The 17093-nt window shown below is 58.4% G+C and overlaps 1 protein-coding gene across 2 annotated transcripts; it reads right to left on the bottom strand.

Moving 5' to 3' along the window:
- Positions 1 to 6999: 6999 nt before the first annotated feature.
- On the bottom strand, positions 7000 to 16464 carry NFATC4 (nuclear factor of activated T cells 4). 2 transcript variants are annotated; one of them, XM_089309376.1, is made up of 10 exons: positions 16339 to 16464; positions 13367 to 14462; positions 11908 to 12070; positions 11158 to 11357; positions 10710 to 10882; positions 10080 to 10220; positions 9249 to 9304; positions 8836 to 8962; positions 8081 to 8668; positions 7000 to 7404 (listed from the first exon to the last, which is right to left on the bottom strand). In XM_089309376.1, the coding sequence occupies exons 2-10, from the start codon at positions 14350 to 14352 to the stop codon at positions 7337 to 7339; spliced, it is 2502 nt and encodes an 833-aa protein (XP_089165502.1). In that variant the 5' UTR covers positions 14353 to 14462; positions 16339 to 16464; the 3' UTR covers positions 7000 to 7336. The 2 variants fall into 2 exon arrangements, with proteins under 2 accessions (XP_089165502.1, XP_002718153.1); XM_002718107.6 differs by lacking the exon at positions 16339 to 16464 and adding an exon at positions 15505 to 15785.
- Between the last annotated feature and the right edge of the window lie 629 nt (positions 16465 to 17093).

The raw sequence follows: 17093 nt of genomic DNA on the forward strand, positions 1-17093 counted from the left end.
AAGGTCTTCCATCTGCTGGTTCACTCCCCAAATGGCTGTGACAGTCATCAGTCAGAGCTGGCCAGAGAAAAGCCAGGATTCTGGAACTCTATCTGGGCCTCCCAGGTAGGTAGCAAGGGCCCCAAGCACTTGGGCCATCTTCTACTGCTTTCCCAGGTGCATTAGCAGGGAGCTGGGTTGGAAGTGGAACAGCTGGGACTCGAACCAGTGCTATATGGGATGCCAGCATCATAACAGCAGCTTAACCCACTGTGCCACAACCCCTGATTCTAATGTTTTCTGGATGAATGAATTTTCATGTAGGTGGCACCTGGCCTTTAAGTTGGCCCCGTGTGACATTCTAACCTGGTTAGATGTCACCTCCTGGTGTTCACACATTGAATCAGGGCTGCCTGGTGCAACCAGCAAGGTATGGTGGAGGTGACAGAGTGTGACTTCCAAGGCTGGGGGATCGAGTCTCCACCTTGGCTTCTTAGACTACTCAGGCTGGGGAAGGCCAACTGCCACGTCACGAGGACACCCAAGCAGCTCTGTGGAGAGGCCCAAGAGATGAGGACCTGAGCCCTCCAACCACCAGTCAGTGCCCGCCTGCCAGCCACAGGCGTGAGCCACCGAGAAGCTGAAGGCTCCAGTTCCAGCAGAGCCACTGGACGACTGCAGCTTCGTGAAAGTCGCTGAAATGCTCAGTAAAGCACCCCAGAAACTGTGGGAAGAGAATTCTTTTTTGTTGTTTTGAGTCACTAGTTGTGTGTTTGTTTGTTTGTTTGTTTGTTTGTTTTTAATAATATGCACCCAGGAATAGATGAGTGGTAGAGTCCTAACAGAAGTGAGGATGCGAGTTTGGGAAACACTGGGTTGAACAGCGGAAGGCATTTAGTCATGGAGGGCTCTCCAGAGCTTGCACCGGGAATCCCCACTCTCTGACACTTTCTCCTTTTTCGTCAAGTTAACTTTTCCAGTTTGAAAATTCAGTTGTACGTGGACCTACCATTAGGCAGTATCTCAAATGAAATGACACCAGGATTGCTCAGGGCCAGCAAGAGAGGGAGAATCTCCTAAGGAGTTGGTCTTCAAATCCCTACTCTAACGCCTTTCCAAAGTCACCTTTCCCTCGACTCCCACAAGTCCTGGCTGCATCCACCCGGCTAGGGGGACCACGCCCTTGCCTTCACCTCAGGGGCCAAATATGATCACCTTTATGTAACTTTCCACAGCGCAACTGAGATCAAAATGATTGCTTTGCAAGAAACTCAGCGTAATGTGTTGAATTGGGACCCCAAAATAGATATGATCAAGTCCTCACCCCAGTAGCTGTAAATGTGACCTTACTGGAAAATGAAATCTATGCAAATGTATTCAGGTTAAGAGGAGGTCCTACTGGATTAGTGTGGGCCCTAAATCCAACTGCTGGTGTCTTTAGAAGAGAAAGAAGTATAATTGGACAGAGGAAGCACAGAGAAGAATGCCATGGGACATCAGAGGCGGAAGCACCAAGGATCGCCAACGATCGTCAGAAGCAAGGAGAGAGGCGGGGAACGGATTCTCCCCCAGAGCCTGCCAAAGCAGCCTGTCCTGCCATCACCTGGAGTCAGACTTCTCACCTCCTGGATTTTAAGGCACTAAATCTGTTGCTTTAAGCATCTAGCGGTGGTTTGTTAGGTCAGCCCTAGGAAAAGAAGACACTTAAGAAGGACTAAAAGGAATTACTCAAAGGAACATAGAAAGAGGCACACCACCCAGCCATGCAGCTGCTACACTGGCCAACCTTGGTCTCCAGCATCCACACCCCTCCCCCACCACCACCCTGGTCAGGATCCTGCCTCACTGCGGCAGAGGCACTTGGACACACTCGGGCCTAACCAGGTTCCTCTAGTGCAGGCCTCACAGGCAGAAGCACACAGAGGTGCTCCTGCTACTCAACCCAGGGCCTGAGTAACAAATCCACTCCCCCACCCCGACCCTGGATCTGCTTTCTCCCAGAATAACTGACACTGGGATACCTGTTCCGTTCAGAGCAAGTCTTGCTTCTGCCTATAAGGGATGTGACCATGAGTTTATCTCAAAACATAGCTTGTCTACCGCTACTACAAGAGACGGACTGGGCTCTCGGCTCTTTCCTGGGATGCCTGCCTGGCCTGTCAGTTGTATTCTCTTCTTCACTACCTCGCTTCCTGCTGCTCTGTCTCATGTCTGAAATTCTTTTCTTGTGTAAAGATAAGGAGCCCTGATCCAGCCATTTCTGGTTGCACTAAGCATGGGCCCTAGGCTGAGTCGGTTTCATCCTAATTTAAAGAGACAATGGAATCTCCTAACACAATACTTTATCTGTTTCAGTCTCAGCCAAATAATGCTTTGTAGCTACTTAGGTATCCTGCTATGACCTCCGACCTCCTCATGATAAAGCCAAGTCATCAGGCAAGTTTCCCAAGGCACTGCACTGACTTCCGAGACACCGCGTTATCAGAACCCAAGTGGCTTCAGTGGCTGGCTCAGCAGCCCACCCTCCATAAACATCGCCGTACCACCCCTACTGAGCAGGACAGCGATTCTTGAGACCCAAAAGTCCACTACCTTCTCATCTGTGGATAAACTTTATCTTTCTTTCACCCAAGAGAGAGATAGAGAGAGATACAGAGAAAAGATCAGTTAAATGTCCATTCTCTGAGCTCCTAAACCCCAGGACTTCTCCACCATTACACGTGGTCATTTTTTTTTTTTTTTTAAGATTTATTCATTTATTTGAAGAGCAGAGTTACAGACAGAGAAGGAGAGACAGAGAGAATCTTCCATCCACTGGTTTACTCCCCAAATGGCCGCAACCACCAGAGCTAGGCCAGGCCAAAGCCAGGAGCCAGGCGCTTTTTCTGGGTCTTCCACGTGGGTGCACGGGCCCAGTGACTTTGGACATCTTCCGCTACTTTCCCAGACACATTATCAGGGAGCTGGATAGGAAGTGGAGCAGCCAGGACTCAAATCAGTGCACACATGGGATGTTGGTGCTGCAGGTTGCAGCTTAACCCACTATGCCACAGTGCTGGCCCACACACGGTCTTATAAGTGCCTACTACTGTGTTTGGCTCATCCACCTCTCTCTCTCTCTCTCTCTCTCTCTCTCTCTCTCTCTCGACAAACCTAGAGGCTTGCACATGGTAGGAGCTGGACAGTTGCTGGCTGAGCTAGGACTCCATTGCAGAGCCTTTGCTATTCTCTGAGCCTCACCTTTAGCTAAGCAATGGGTAGAGCCCAGACTTCTCTGGCTTGAACTCCTGCAAAACCCTGTTTTGTGGTCTCCCTAATACCTCTTCATATGACTTCTAAATCTCCAATATCTCTCTCTCTCTCTCTCTCTCTCTCTCTCTCTCACACACACACACACACACACACACACACAAACCACCCCTATATCTATCCTAACTAATGAGTGAATGACTCATACTTCTTAGCATAGCCTATTGGAGCACCCAAAGTCTGGTTCCTCCCCACCTGTCTGGCCTTGACTTCATACACTTAACCTGCAGGCACAACGCAGTCTCTCATCTTTATGCTTTTTTCATCCAGAAACCACTCAGTCCTCCTTTAGGACCTGTGCACAAAGCACCTGCCCCAGTGACATGTTCTTGGACCCCTCCCCCTTGAGCTCAGTTCCCAGTACTTCCACAGCGACATGCCACTTCCATTTGTCTGATTAAAACACTCTGCTCCAATGTGCAGGCAGGAAGCTCTCCCCCACTACTGATGGCATTGTCCACTCCTCCAGATCAAGGCCCCATGTGGTGTCCATGTCCCTCCTCCTCCCCCCAACACGGGGCTTGGCACAGAGCAGAGGCCCTGGAGGACTTTGTGGGGAGTTGGCTAAGTGGTCAGACCCAAGGCCACCAAAACCGGCTCCCAGAAAAGCAGTTGAAACCCAGGTGCCCTTTGCATCTGGAATCTCTGGAGTGTGTGTGATGTCACTTCTGCACAACCTTCTTCTTCATACAACATAGAAAGTCCAGCGGTGAGCTCCAAGGCATCACAGAACTTCCTCCGAGTAGAGCCCAAAACCCAGCTGCAAGATTTCTCCACAAACATCTGGGAGGCCAGAGAAGGAGCCTTGATGAGTTCTGACAGCAGCTGCCCCTGCACCTGGGCTCAAGCTGTGCCCGAGACCATGCTCTCGCTCAGATTATCTAAATAGCAGAAAAGGTCCGGAGAAGAGAGGTGTGTTGCAATGTGAGGAGAGTTTGCACCTTTGCCTCCCCTCACCACCCCCCCACCCCCCCACCCCCCCACCCCCGCATACTTTTCCCAGTGAGCTGCCTCCCGCCAGCACAGCCCACACAGGGTTCGGGGAAGGGAGCAGGAGAGCTATTCTGGAGTCTGCACTGGACAGCAGTGATACTCGGCAGATGATTCCAGTTCTGAAACTTGCCCGTGCTGAAGAATCTTTAAAATGCAGATAAGGGAGCAGGTGTTTGATGCAGTGGTTAAGCGGCTGCTTGGGGAGCCCATATCCCGTATCAGAGTCCCTGGGTCCCAGGATCTAGTCCAGGCTCCACTGGAATCAGCTTGATTCCATCTTCCTGCTAATGTGCACCCTGGGAGGCAGCAGGCGATGGTTCATTATTCGGGTCCCTGCTACCTACATGGGAGACCTAGGGCTTCAGTGTGGTCAGCCCCAGCTGCTGTGGGCATTTGGGGGAGTGGACCAGCAAATGAAAGATCTCTCTTTCTCCTTCTCTTTCCCTGCCTTTCAAATAAATTTAATTTTTTTTAAATCAGATAAGAAGAAAGTGCAGATACTTGAGCCCTGCTTCCAAGAATGTAACTGATTAGGTCAGGGTTGCCTAGGAATCTGCATTTAAAGCAAAAGCATAAAAGGCTCGCTAGTGATGTAAATGCTTGGAATCCTCAGGCCACCCCTTGAGAAACCTTGGCCAAGAAAGCCTCCCCCCACCCCCCCACCCCCACCAGCTGGAGACCATCCTCTTTCTTCTTTCTCACAGCCTCAGGGAGCTACAAGTCTCCGGGGATTCTGGGAAGCGACAAAGACCCTGGAGTCCCAGAAAGACAGCATGCAAAGGCCCCCAGGAGGCCAACTCACATCAGAAGAGAGGCCTGTATCTGTGGACCCAGAGGGCAAAACATGCCCCTTGCAGAGCAGTCGCAAGGAAGGAGATGTGAACTCAGTGAGAGGAAGAACTTTCTGGCAAACCTACCGTATCACTCCCAGCTTCAGCAGTCTGGTGGGAGGGTTCTTGCCTTCCTTGACTAAGTAGTCCCTGGCAGGTGACAGGGCCCTTCAGAATGCCCTCCCCAAGGTCTGACCAACTGCCTATTCAAGAACTATTTACTGAGTTGAACTATAATGAGCTGTTTACTGACTGCTGCCCCATGATGCTTGGAAGTAGGCTGCACCTACTAACTACTCAATAAATGCCTGACAGCGAATGAAGAGCAGTGCCCTGGCAGAAAATGAGGAACATCCACCCTGTGGCGCAGCAGGTAAAGCCACCCCCTGTGATGCCAGCATCCCATGTGGGCGCTGGTTCGAGTCCCACTGCTTACTTCCGATTCAGCTCCCTGCTCATGCACCTGGGAAAGCAGTGTAAGATGGCCCAAGTGTTTGGACCCCTGCACCCACATGGGAGACCTGGATGAAGCTCTTGGCACCTGGCTTTGGCCTGGCCCAGCCCTGGCCGCTGCAGCCACCTGGGGAGTGAACTAGTGAAGATCTGTGTGTGTATGTGTGTGTGTGTGTGTGTCCCTCTCTCTGTGTAACTCTGCCTTTCAAATAAGTAGAATCCTTAAAAACAGAAGTCCACCCTGAGAGGCAGTTGAGTCCCCCTCACCACAGTTTTCATTCACATGTAGGCTGACCCACTCCCACTCCGTGGGAGACTTTGGGGGTGGAGCTGAATGAGACCGGATGTGACAGGGAGATTATGAGATAAGGACTGTAGGATGGGGGATTGAGGGGTCTTTGAGAAAAGCAGCCAAGACCCTGTGAGCTGATCACTTGGTTCACAGAAGTGTTCATGGTGAGCGGCCACAGGCAGGGATCACCCTGGTTCTCTCGTCCTCTGATCCACAGCCAGCTTCTGTCACACTAGCGTCTGCGCTCCTGGGTGCCTGCCAGGGCTCGGTGGTGGATCGCTGAGCACAGGGAAGTCCCCACCAGCCTGGGCGGAGGCGTCTTCCTGAGTGCTGACTCGCTCGATGTCTTTTGGGTATGGCCAACTCAAGCTAGTGGTACTCAATGCCGGTGAGTGTGCAGGCTCCAGGGGAGCGGGGAGGGACAAATCCCTCCCCGGAAGGCCAGCACAGAGCACGTGCAGGACAGAACAGGAACGCACACAGTGCCCTGAGCCCCAGGGCAGGTGGCATTCGGAGTTGCTGGAGACGCTGCCTGGCTTTCCACTGTCTCCCCCTGAAGCACAGATCTTTCCAGAACATCTTCATCATTCCCAAGGGTGAGAGACTCCCAAGTGGAGACAGATCCATTTCAGCTCCCACCCTCACTCCAGGGCCCAAGGTCTCAGAGGCCTGGGCCTCCTGGGTCAGGATGTCTGAGTGTGGGTTGGAGACAGGAACCCAGGAATGTGGCTCTAACCTGTTGTTGATTAGCCATGGGACCTTGGCCAAGCCCCTTTCCCTTGCTGTATCTCACATCCTGCCTGGGAATGACCAGACAGACAGGGGCTTTCTCACCTTGGCTAGGAATCAGACTCACCTGAGCGGCAGGGATAAGGAACTGGAGGCGACAGTGCTGGGCCCCCATTCCAAAGCCCCACAAGGAGTCTGGATCCCCAGGGAGGATGGGCCTACTGGAGCCCTAGCCCTCAACCTCGGCCCCAATCAGGGGGCCCTCCCCACCCACTCCCCAGTCCCTGCACTCGGAGGCTCCGTGGGAGGCATCTTTCCCGGCCACACACCATCTCCTTCCAGCCTCTCAGCCCCTTTGGGCCACGATACAGTAAGCCGCCCACCCCTCCCTCCAAAGAGCTCTAGAGCCCGAAGCAGCGGTCAGGGAGTACTTTATTACCCATCGCCCTGCCCCTGCCTCCCAGCACCGTAGCCTGCACGGCCTGCACCCTGTCTTCACGCCAGTCAGTTCTGGCACCTGGTCCTGGCTGGTCCTCCACCCTCCACCCTCCTCCGCCCCCAGGCCTCCACGGCAGCACCAGGCCTGGGACCATATCTCAGCTGGGGGGAGGGGAAGGGAGCCAGGGGCCGGGCAGAAGCTGGGGAAAGAGGAACCAGAGTGGGTCCCTGGTCCAAGCCTCTGGAGCCACCACCCCAGGAGGGAGGGACAGGGGGCAGGGCTGAGTCGGGGCGGGGGTTGCTGAGCGATGTTTCAGGCAGGAGGTTCTTCTCCAGGAGGTGCAGGGAAGCCACTCAGGTCTCGGCCAATGATCTCACTCACTGTAAAGGAGGCGCAGGTGAGAGAGCGGGCTAGGGGTGGCTCCCCTTCTTTTCCAGAGACCCCCAATCCCTCCCAGGCAGGCCTCAGGCTACAAAGCTCTCTGACTTCTCTTTGACACTTGGTCCTAATCAGATCTTGCCCACTTCCATCCTCGGGGGTTCCCATCCCCTGGCCCAGCCCACTGCTGCTGGCTTGGCCTGAGGTCAAGGCAACCTGTGTCACCCAGAGGTGGGTGTGGCCAGTGGGCGGAAGGAGAAGCAACACAAGGAGGCTCCCTGTCGGCACTCCTGACCACAGTGACCATCTTCAGGGCCAAGCCAGGGTGAGGGAAATCACACAGCCCCAGGACCTCGGCCTGCCATCTCCCCTCTCTGCAACTCTAGGCCTGAGTCTGCAAACCGAGGGGGCCATATGGGATGACCTTGAGAGGCCCTCTAGCCCTGGGATTCTGTGACCTGGGGTAGAGGGCAGAGGCAGGAGAAAGGTACCCTCTGGAATCAAGTGAACTGGACTCAGGAGGTGATGCACCCGAGAACTCACTTCCTAGAACCCTGCAGCTGGCCCCGAGAGCCTGAGGCCAAGCAATCTCCGGGAGGCCAAGCTCCAGCCCTCAGCAAACATGCAGAGCCACCTCTCACACACATGCACACCCACAGTCCCTGGTCCCACACCCACCTTCCTCCAGCGTGATACCCTGGACAGGGGCACTGTCTCGGAAGCCGCTGCTGTAGCCACCCCTGGATTTCTCCTGCTCCGGAGCCCCCTCCCCAGGGCCATAGCCTGGCCCTACCTCATCATAGCCCTCAGCAGGTAGGGCAGGAACACTGCTCTGTGGGGGGAAGGGGCCTTCAAGTGGTGGGGATGAAGGGAGTGGAGGCCGAAAGGGGGCTGGAGGAGGAGGCGGGAATGGAACCCCCAGGGGGAAAGAGGAGCCGCGGCCTCCATATGGGTCACTAGGGAAGGGCCGGGGAAGGAAGGAGACAGGAGGGGGGCGGGCACAGCCTGTGGTGCCCCCAGTCTCAGGGAACATGCGCAGGCCCGGTCTGTAGGATGGTGGGGGCCCCGTTTGGGGGTAGAGAGGGGGTGTGCCATAGCCGAAGCCTTCCGACAGGTAAGGAGTTTCATAAGCGGGGTCTTCCTGGGGATAGGAGGGGTAGGGGGGCCTGGGTGGTGAGAAGTCCATGTCAGTGCCAAAGGGGGGGCCCGGTGCGGAGGGGAATCCCCGGAGAGATGAGTCCGGCAAGGGCTCCTCCTTGAAGATCACTGGGGGAGAAGGGGGAAGGGCGGGAGGACACGCTAGTGAGAGGCCTGGCAGTCTCTTCGTGGGCACCTTCCAATCACCCTCGCCCCACCCCCACCCCCCGCAGCCAGGGTCTCCTGCATCCCTCTGCCCTTGCTCAGCGCCCCACATGGGCTGTCCTGGAGCGCACCAGGCAGGAACTTGAAACTCTGGGTAGGACTGCGCTTCCTCCGCCCATTGGAGACGTAGAAATAGACCTGGACTGGCCGGGACACCCGCTTGTTGCTGTACGCTGGGACGGTCAGGGTCAGCGTCACCTGCGGGAGAGCAGAGGGTGAGGCAGAGGATCCCCTGGGCATCCAGCCCCAGTCCAGCCTTGCCAAGGACTGAAACCTTACATCCTGCCTCTTCCCATTTGCTAAGGAGCAAAGTTCATTCCCTAGTGATGCACCTGCTTCCACGGTGGCCACACCACCTCCTCCAGAGACAAGTAGGTCGCTGCAGAGCCCACTCCCATGGGCAAGGGGAGCCAGCTGAGACCTCCCTGAGTTCCCCCACCTCCCCTCCCACCTCCCAGGGTGCGCACCCGAGTGACACCCCTACCTCATTGCTCTGCAGTCGGTTCACCGTGGCCTCCTCCTCCCATTGCAGCTTTCCATCTGGCGAGGGGAACAGGGGGCTCCAGCTCAACACCACGGGCCCTGCCCTCTGCCCCTGTCCTTCCCCCTCCTGCTGGAGCCCAGGCCAAATCCGCTATTCAGAGGAGCCCACAGCCTGTTTACACAATAGGCCGGAAGAGGCAGGCTTTCAGCTGTGCCCAAGGTACAGGCAAGCAAACTGAGACCGAGGGACATGCCGGGGCCAGCCCAGGCACCAGAGGGAGTCGGTGACAGAGCATCTCTTAAACCCTCTACCCAACTCCAAACATCCTTTCCCTTGATCATCCCGGGAGAAGGGGGAGGGATGGAAAAGGTCCCAACTTGAAGGAAGACAAGGAAACCCCTGGGGATGCTCTGACATGGTCCCAACTGAGAAATCTGGGTATAGGGGTCGGGGCTTTCCAATGACCTCTGGTTGTTGGCTGCCCTTGGAGCCTGTGGCCTCCCTTTCTCCACCTCTGAAATTCCACCGTGGGGTATCTCATGGGCTCTTGTAACCACAACTCAAGAGGGGCCCCGAGGGAACTCCCTTCGTACCCTATCCACACAGGGGTAAATGCACTCAAAGCTGACTCCTCTTTAATAAGCGGGATGGGCATTTCACACATCTGTCGAACCCCTGCGGTGCAGACTGCTGTCACATATCCCCCCCACTGGAAGGGCTGAGAGAGGGAAACCAGGGCTCAACTGGCAGGGCTAGCGGCAGTGCCAGAGATCTTCCTCGTGCTGGTTCCAAGCCCTTCTGTCTTCCCTCCATCCCCAGTTGGGTCCTTACCTGGGCCCCTCTCAATGAACACCACCTTGGAGTCCGGCAGGAAGTTGGAGCCAGTCAGCACTAGTTCCTCGCCTCCTCTCACCGAGCAGGCGCTGGGGCTGTAGGCCTCCACCTGGGGCAGCTCCTGGGCCGAGCGCTGGGCTGCAGAGCAGTACAAGAAGAGGCCTGGCTGGGCTGGGCATGGGGGGAACAGCCTCTCCCCTCCTCTCCTTCGCCCTCTGGACTAACTGCCACAGGGCCCCGGGGGAGCCTTCCTTCAGGGGGCAGACACATGGGTAAATCAGCAGGATCCATGGGGTCACACAGACCACATATGGAACCACTCCTGGAGCAGAGAGGGAGGTAACTACGGCAGGCCAGGGAGTTTCCCAAGCAAGCTCACGGGCCACCCCAGAGGCAGGTAGGGTTCAGGGTCACTCTGGGCCCACGCCAAGACAGAGTCAAGCCAGAGGCAAGCACCATTGGAACACCTCTCCTCCACCCATGGTGGAAATCAGGGCTGATCCCTCTGTGGGCTACCTGGATGGACACACAGGGCATGGAACACCACGCAGGGGAGACGGACAGACAGACAAAACACACAGACAAGAGTCCCAAGGGACAAGGGGATGGCCCAAGGCCTCTGCTCACAGCACTCGATGGGCACCGACGCCGCCTGCACGGAGACGACCTTCCCACCGCCCTGGGGCACGTGTACCCGGAACACCAGCCGCACTCGGGTGTTTTTGCGCCCAATGTCCGTCTCGCCCTTCCGCAGCTCAATGTCAGAATTCCGAAGCTTCAGGATCCCGGCACAGTCAATGCTGAAAGCAAAGGCAGATGGCACACCCTCCCAGCTGAAGCCAGAGCGAGACTCCTGCTCTCCATCCAAAGCCTCAAATGATTTATGGATGCCTAGGGGGCTGTTTTCTAATCAGAGACTGCCCCCAACCAGAGCCCTCTTCTAGAAGGTGAGAAGGCCTGAAAGCCGGCTCCTAGCAATGATGTCTAACCAACTCTAGCAAGAAGAGGGAGAAGCGCACCCAGCCTAGGCCCGGTGGAGAAGCCTGCCGACAGGGGAAGCTCAGTGGGGACTCACTTGGCCGCCATGTTGTTCTCGGGGAGCAGAGTCATCTCCAGCACCTTGGTGCCACTGACGACAGCTTCATAGCTGGCCGTGGCCACCATCTTGCCTGTGATACGGTGCACCTGATAGAAGGCATGAGGCCGCAGATTCCTCTCGTCTGCAGTACCGATGAACATCTGTAGGGTCAGTGGCTTCTCACTGTAGCCCAGGAGCTGTCAGATGGAGAGAGAGAGCCCACCTAATCAAAATTTCCACTGTCTCCCACTCCTTTATCCATCCCTGGATTTTTAGTCCACCACGGGGTGGGGATGGTGAAAGATAAAGGATATCCTGCAAGGGATTCTCTGGGGGAATTGGGCACCAGTTGTGGAGAAAATGTGGCCTGGAGCTCGCTGTTATTCTTGGACTAAGGCCCAAACTGGGCTGGGCAAAGGAGAAAGGGCTTCCAAGGGAGACTGACCCAACTCAACACAGAGACAGCCTAACTCCCAGTGACCTTCGGCCCCAGCTAAATCCCTCCCCCACATCTGGCAGACATGAGGCTGGAGTCCCATGGGATGAGTTGAGTGGGGGTGGAAGAACGGAGGAGCAGAAAGTATATCCGGGTCCTGGAAGTGCACCCTCCTCCCCCCAGGCTGCCTGCAGGGGTCAGAGCCGAGAGGGAGTGTGGGAAAGGGCAGTGCCACGGGGCTGCATGGCTGGAGTCTACCCACAGGGATCTGAGTGGGAGAAAGAAGATCGGGCCTGCCCCTGGCCCCTTACCTTGACCACGGGGTGACCGCCAGGGGCTGCTTTGACGGCTCCACGACTGCCCTCTGTCTCGTAGTGGGCCCGGTGGTGGGCTCTAGGCTGTACCTCGATCCTCAGCTCCAGCTGCTCATACTGGCTGGGCAGAGGCCAATCCAGAGGGGGCAGGGCAGAAGTCCTGGGTGGGAGAGAAGAGCACTGACCATCCCCAGCCTCGGACCCCAGTCAGGATGGACTGGGTCTGTGAGGAAGCAGAGGGCGTGGTGTGAGAGAAAGAGGATAGAAATCATGGTGGAAATCAAGTCCCGGAGCCCAGGAGCAAGAGCAGACGGGGCAGAGCCCCTTGAGATGAGGTATGGGAGGTGACAGCAGGCCTGGGACTCCCTTCTCCCCGGCTCTGAGCACAGGGTTTGGGGTGGGGAGGCTTTGCCTGGATGCAGAGGAACCTCAAGCCCATTCTAATCCCCAGATGTGGATCAAAGCCATCAAGAAGTGTCATTCAGACCAGAAAAGGCCTCAGACATAAACTCCTTTGTTCTACAAATACAGAAACCGAGGCCAGCAGCCATCGACCATACCTAGGACAGAGTACGGAGTACATTCCGCTCCCTGGCCAGCTCCCCTTCCATTGCTTGGAGTTGGATAGGTAGAGTTCCAGGGAGCTAAGGAGTCTGGAGTGGGTGACTGCTCCTGTATTATGCTTCCAGGTACCCTAAGCCAGTGGACCCCTACTGGTAATGACCCCGCAGGTGATATGTGGCATGGGGGCATGTCCGGTTGTCACAGCTAGGGGGAGTGTTGCCACTCGCATCTAATGTGTAGAGGCCAGGGCAGGGGGCCTGCTTAACAATCCTACAGTGCCCATACAGGGCTGCTGGGCCTGAGAAACCCCAGCGCAACTTGTGTGACACAGTTTCTTTCCTCTAGACCTTTCTCAGGATGGAGCCGGCTCAATCTGACATCTCAAGGTTTGAGTGTGGACTGGTAGAATTGCCAAGTTTTAATACAAATTCTTTGACCTGCAGGTATGTGCTAGTTTATTCATATTAGCAGCTAGACCCTTAAGCCACTGGGTCAGGCTCTAGAGATGAAATATAAGAAAAGAGGGACTTCCTGGAACAGAGTGTAGGGCAGGCACCAGTGTGAAGGGGCGGAGCGGAAGGTCCACACAAAGCCCACGCTCCCAACCCAGCCCCATGTGGGCTCACAGCCGGGCTGGGGCACCCCCAAGGACTGCTCCTTGCTTGACTAGGCCTCCTAGAGCAGCATGAGGTGGGCTGGATTTTCTCTAATTGGCCCTTAGCAAGAGGGGTGCATTTATTCTAAATCTCCTTAAAACTAGGCCGGCGCAGTTGCTGTGCTGGCTGTGGATGCTCTTGGAAATGCTTAGATCTTTGAAGAAACCTGGTCTCTTGACCCTCCCATTCCCCAGTAGGACCACGGGGAGAGCAGTGGTGGCAGGCGCACTCCTCACCTGAAGACGGGGCTGTGTCCCCCAATGCGGGCCTTGGACCAAGCCAGTGGGGAGGGCACCGCCAGGTAGTCCATGCCAGCCACCTCCTTCCGGGCACCCCCAGCGGGAGTGGGGGCCTCCTCCGCCCCAGAGGGCAGCTTCCCATTGCACGGGGCGGACTCCTCCGGCCGAGGCAGGGCCACCGCCTGCTCGCTTGAGGTTCGCCGCGTCTTCTGCGGGATGCTCTCAGCTGGCGGGGCCCCCATGTAGTCAAAGGGGCCGGGTGAGCCAGGGTCTCGGGCCAGAGGCAGGGGTGGTGGTGGAGGTGGCTCAGGGCCCTCTTCCCCCAAGCTGCCCCGGCGGGACAGCGCCGGGGAGGCCGAAGATGGGGTGCCCGAGCTGGAGTAGCGCCGCTTGCCGCACGGGGATGAAGGCCTGGGCGAGGCCGGCGTGGGCCCAGGAGCGCTGAGGAGGAGCCAGCTGTCCTCCGGCCCCCGGCCTCCAGGACTTGGCCCGTACAGGCTCCAGGGATCCTCGGGGGTCCACGGCCTAGGGGAGGCCCGGGGCGAAGGCAGCGGCGAGCCCAGGCCGAAGCGGGAAGCTGCCTCGTTAAGCTCCGACTCCACCTCGTCGCAGGCGGCGTACAGGGCCGCCTCGTCCGAGGCGTCCGAGAAGAAGCTCCACGAGGACAAGCTGCTGCTGCCCGGGCTCGGACTGAAGAAGGCACTCCCGCCCTGGCCGCCTGCTTCTCGGTAGCCCCCAAAGCCTTCTGGTGGGGGGTAATCGCGGGGAGAGCCGTCCCCCCAAGCGTCGGGGTTGTCGTCCAGGGAGGCGGGCGGGTCGGGCGTGGGAGAGATGGAGGTGATGCGGATGCTGGGACACTCGAGGACGCGGCCGCCCCCGGGACCCCCGGCACCCCCTCCTGGCCCCCCGAGCCTCACCGACCGGGCGGGCTGGCTCTCCCAGGTGCCAGGTGAGGGGGCCGGGCGTGGCGGCGGGGAGTGCATGCCGGGCCGAGGGGGCGGAGGCCGGGGGATGCCAATAGGGGCAGCGCCATAGGGAGGGGGCTCCCCCAGGGCCAAACGGCAGCATGGTGGGGCATCTTCCGAGTCCGGTTCTGTGGAAATGGGGAGGGGGGGCGGGAGAAAGAAGCTGGTGAGATTTCAGGGGTTCCCGGAGTGTCTGGCCCCCCAAGTTCTACTCTGCGCCCCCCTCTGCAGCAAGGAGAGGTCTTGGAGCCCCAAGATCAAAGCAGAGGTGACGGATGTCGGGATGTGGGGCCCTGGCCCTCTGGCGGAACTTCACGGTGTGGGCCGGTGGCCCTTAGCCCCCAGCATAGGACTCGCTCTGATCGGGTCCCGAGGTGAGGGAGGTGGTGGGGAGGGGCTAGCGCTGGGCCTGGAGGCGTGTTTAGCAAGGCGCTGGGCTGGGCTGGGGGCGACTCACACATGAACCCAATTAGCAGCGGTTCCCAAACCCCCAAACGGTGCTGGCAGGAGCCCCAGTTGCCATCGCAACCGTGACCAAGGGAGGCGGGGGGCGCCAGCGCTGCGGTGACGCGGGAAGGCGGCTCCTCCCTCGCTCCCCCCCAGTCTGGGGCCGAGGGGCTGATGCGTGCCGGGCCCAGCCGGGGTGGAAGGGGGGTGCAAGCGGGCAGCGCGGATTCCGTGCGAGCGGCGGCCGCCGCCCCCGGCTCCGTCCCCGCCATCTGCCTCTCATTGCGGCCAGACGGGGAGGGGGAGGGGCGCCCCGGCGCGGCCTGCCGGTGCCCCAGACCCCCGGCGTCCGCTCTGCCCGACCAGGGCTTGGCCCGCACGAGCCAAACTCCGGGGCCGAACCTCTCCTTCCCCGGGCTAAGCCCCCGACTCTCGGATCCGCCGTGCTCACCCGCCCCCAGTCGCAGTGACAGTCGGCCCCGCCGGGAGGCGGCGCGCAGCCAACGGCACCCCCACCCCCACCCCAGCCACGACCTAAAAAGGAGAAAGTGCAGCCCGGGCCCCCAGCCTCACTTCCGCAGACCGGGGCGCCCCCTGACCCCCCTCAACCTCTGACGCCCTCATCCCCCCCGCCCGGGCTCAGTGCCCTAACTTCCCCAGACTCGGGTCCCCGGCCCTCCTCTCACTGACCCAAGAAACCACCCTCCCCAGCCCCGCACTAACCTTCCCCCGACCCCCCCGCGCCCAGCGGGGGGGCCTCCTTCTCCTCCCCGAACACCAGCTTAAATTCCAGCTCCTCATCCTCGCAGCTCGCTGCCCCCATGGATCCGACCAGAGCCCCCGGGTCCCGGCCTGGGTGGGAGGGGGCAGCTCGGGAGGCTGCTGTCTCTTCACCCGGGTGGCTCCCTCCCTCCCTTTCTCTGAGACGCCCCCTCCTCCGCCGCTGTCGCCTCCCTCCGGACGCCCCCTCGTTATTATAGAAACTTTTCCAAACTTTTTTCCCCCAAACTTCTTCAAAGCGGGCCCCCCCCCAGCCCGTCCCTGATTGGCTGCCTGGGATGCTCCAGCCCCTCCTCCGGGGATGAGATGGGAAAACCACGCGCCCCTCGTCCTCCCCCACCCTCCCTCCTTCGGTCCGCTCTCCAGTCCCTCCCCCTCAAAGAAAAAAAAAAAACTGAATTGGAAAACGGTCCCTGCAGCGTGATACGACCCTAATGATGCCTATTGGCCCGGAGTCGTGACAATCATTGCCCGCAGCGATCCCGGGCCCGCCTCCTCCCTTGGTCTCTGTTAAGGGCTCTGGGTCCGAGCGCCTTAAAGGGGCCACATTTTGGGCCCCCGGTATAGACGGCCCATGGGAGATCCTAAAGTTCTAAAGACTTCCGCAGCCAGCATCTAGCAACCTCTCCTCTCCTCTCCTTTTCCCCCAGGCCTGAGGCCTGCGGGCTCTCGGGTGCACGGTACTCCTGGCAGCTCTGAGAAGGAATAGGCCATTCCTCTCAATCCTGCCCCGTCTGGGCCTTCTGGAAAGCTTTGCCCTGCGGAATGAGAACCTACCCCCTCCATCCCTCCTCGTCCTCCAAAGGTGAAGAGGATTTAGTTGGCCTGGATCACTCTCAGAGCGGCCAGAACCTGGGAGGAACTGGTCAAAGTCCCCCAGTCCCTGATGGGCGTAGATCCAGGCCAGGCTTTGCCACTGCTCCTGTCCCAGCCACCCAGAGGGGCCATTAATTAGCCTTCACGGGAAGTCAGCTCCCTCCTCCCAGAAACTATAGTCTGGAATGAATCTAAGGTCCGATGGCATCCCGATCCGGCCCTCCAGAGAAATCCTGGCCGGGTTTACCAGGAGCCCGAGCTCCGCGACCTGGTGGGCCCTAGGGCTGGACACCTGTCACCTGGGCAGTGGGAGGAAGGAAGACCCGGTCTGGAATTTCCAGGAAGGGCAGGCGCGGAGGGGCCCAGGTGGTGTGAAAGGTAGTTAGACGGCAGGTTTGTGATTCGGAGGGAAGCTGCTGCTGGGCGCGGGGTGCAAGACCCACTCTCCCCCTTACATGCACCCCGTATGCTTCAACCCCTCTCTAAGAGGCCCCAGCGACCTCCAATCTCGAAATCCTTCCAGTTCGCGCCCCTAATGGCGCCCAGCCCTGCCCTCGAAGGGTTAAACGCCGGCCCTCGGGTCAGACGTTTACAAACACTCGGGAGTCGGGCGGGGACCGCGCCCATTACTCTAATGAGAAACAGGCTCCGCGGGGCTGGGGGAACGGGGCAGGGGGGCTAGCCCGGCCGAGGCGGCTACTCTCCCTCCCCTCAGT

Source organism: Oryctolagus cuniculus, chromosome 12, assembly GCF_051225735.1.
Source record: "Oryctolagus cuniculus isolate XC-2025 breed Fujian yellow rabbit chromosome 12, ASM5122573v1, whole genome shotgun sequence".
In the NCBI taxonomy this organism is placed as follows: Eukaryota; Metazoa; Chordata; class Mammalia; order Lagomorpha; family Leporidae; genus Oryctolagus; species Oryctolagus cuniculus.

What these genes read in the sequence shown, in the direction of transcription:
- NFATC4 (XM_002718107.6), bottom strand. Translation starts at nt 15,604, where the DNA reads ATGGGGGCAGCGAGCTGCGAGGATGAGGAGCTGGAATTTAAGCTGGTG. An exon ending in GAGAACAACATGGCGGCCAA is followed by an intron (nt 10,883 to 11,157) that starts GTGAGTCCCCAC and finishes CTTTGCTTTCAG; the next exon opens with CATTGACTGTGCCGGGATCC. An exon ending in GTTCATTGAGAGGGGCCCAG is followed by an intron (nt 9,305 to 10,079) that starts GTAAGGACCCAA and finishes TCCCCTCGCCAG; the next exon opens with ATGGAAAGCTGCAATGGGAG.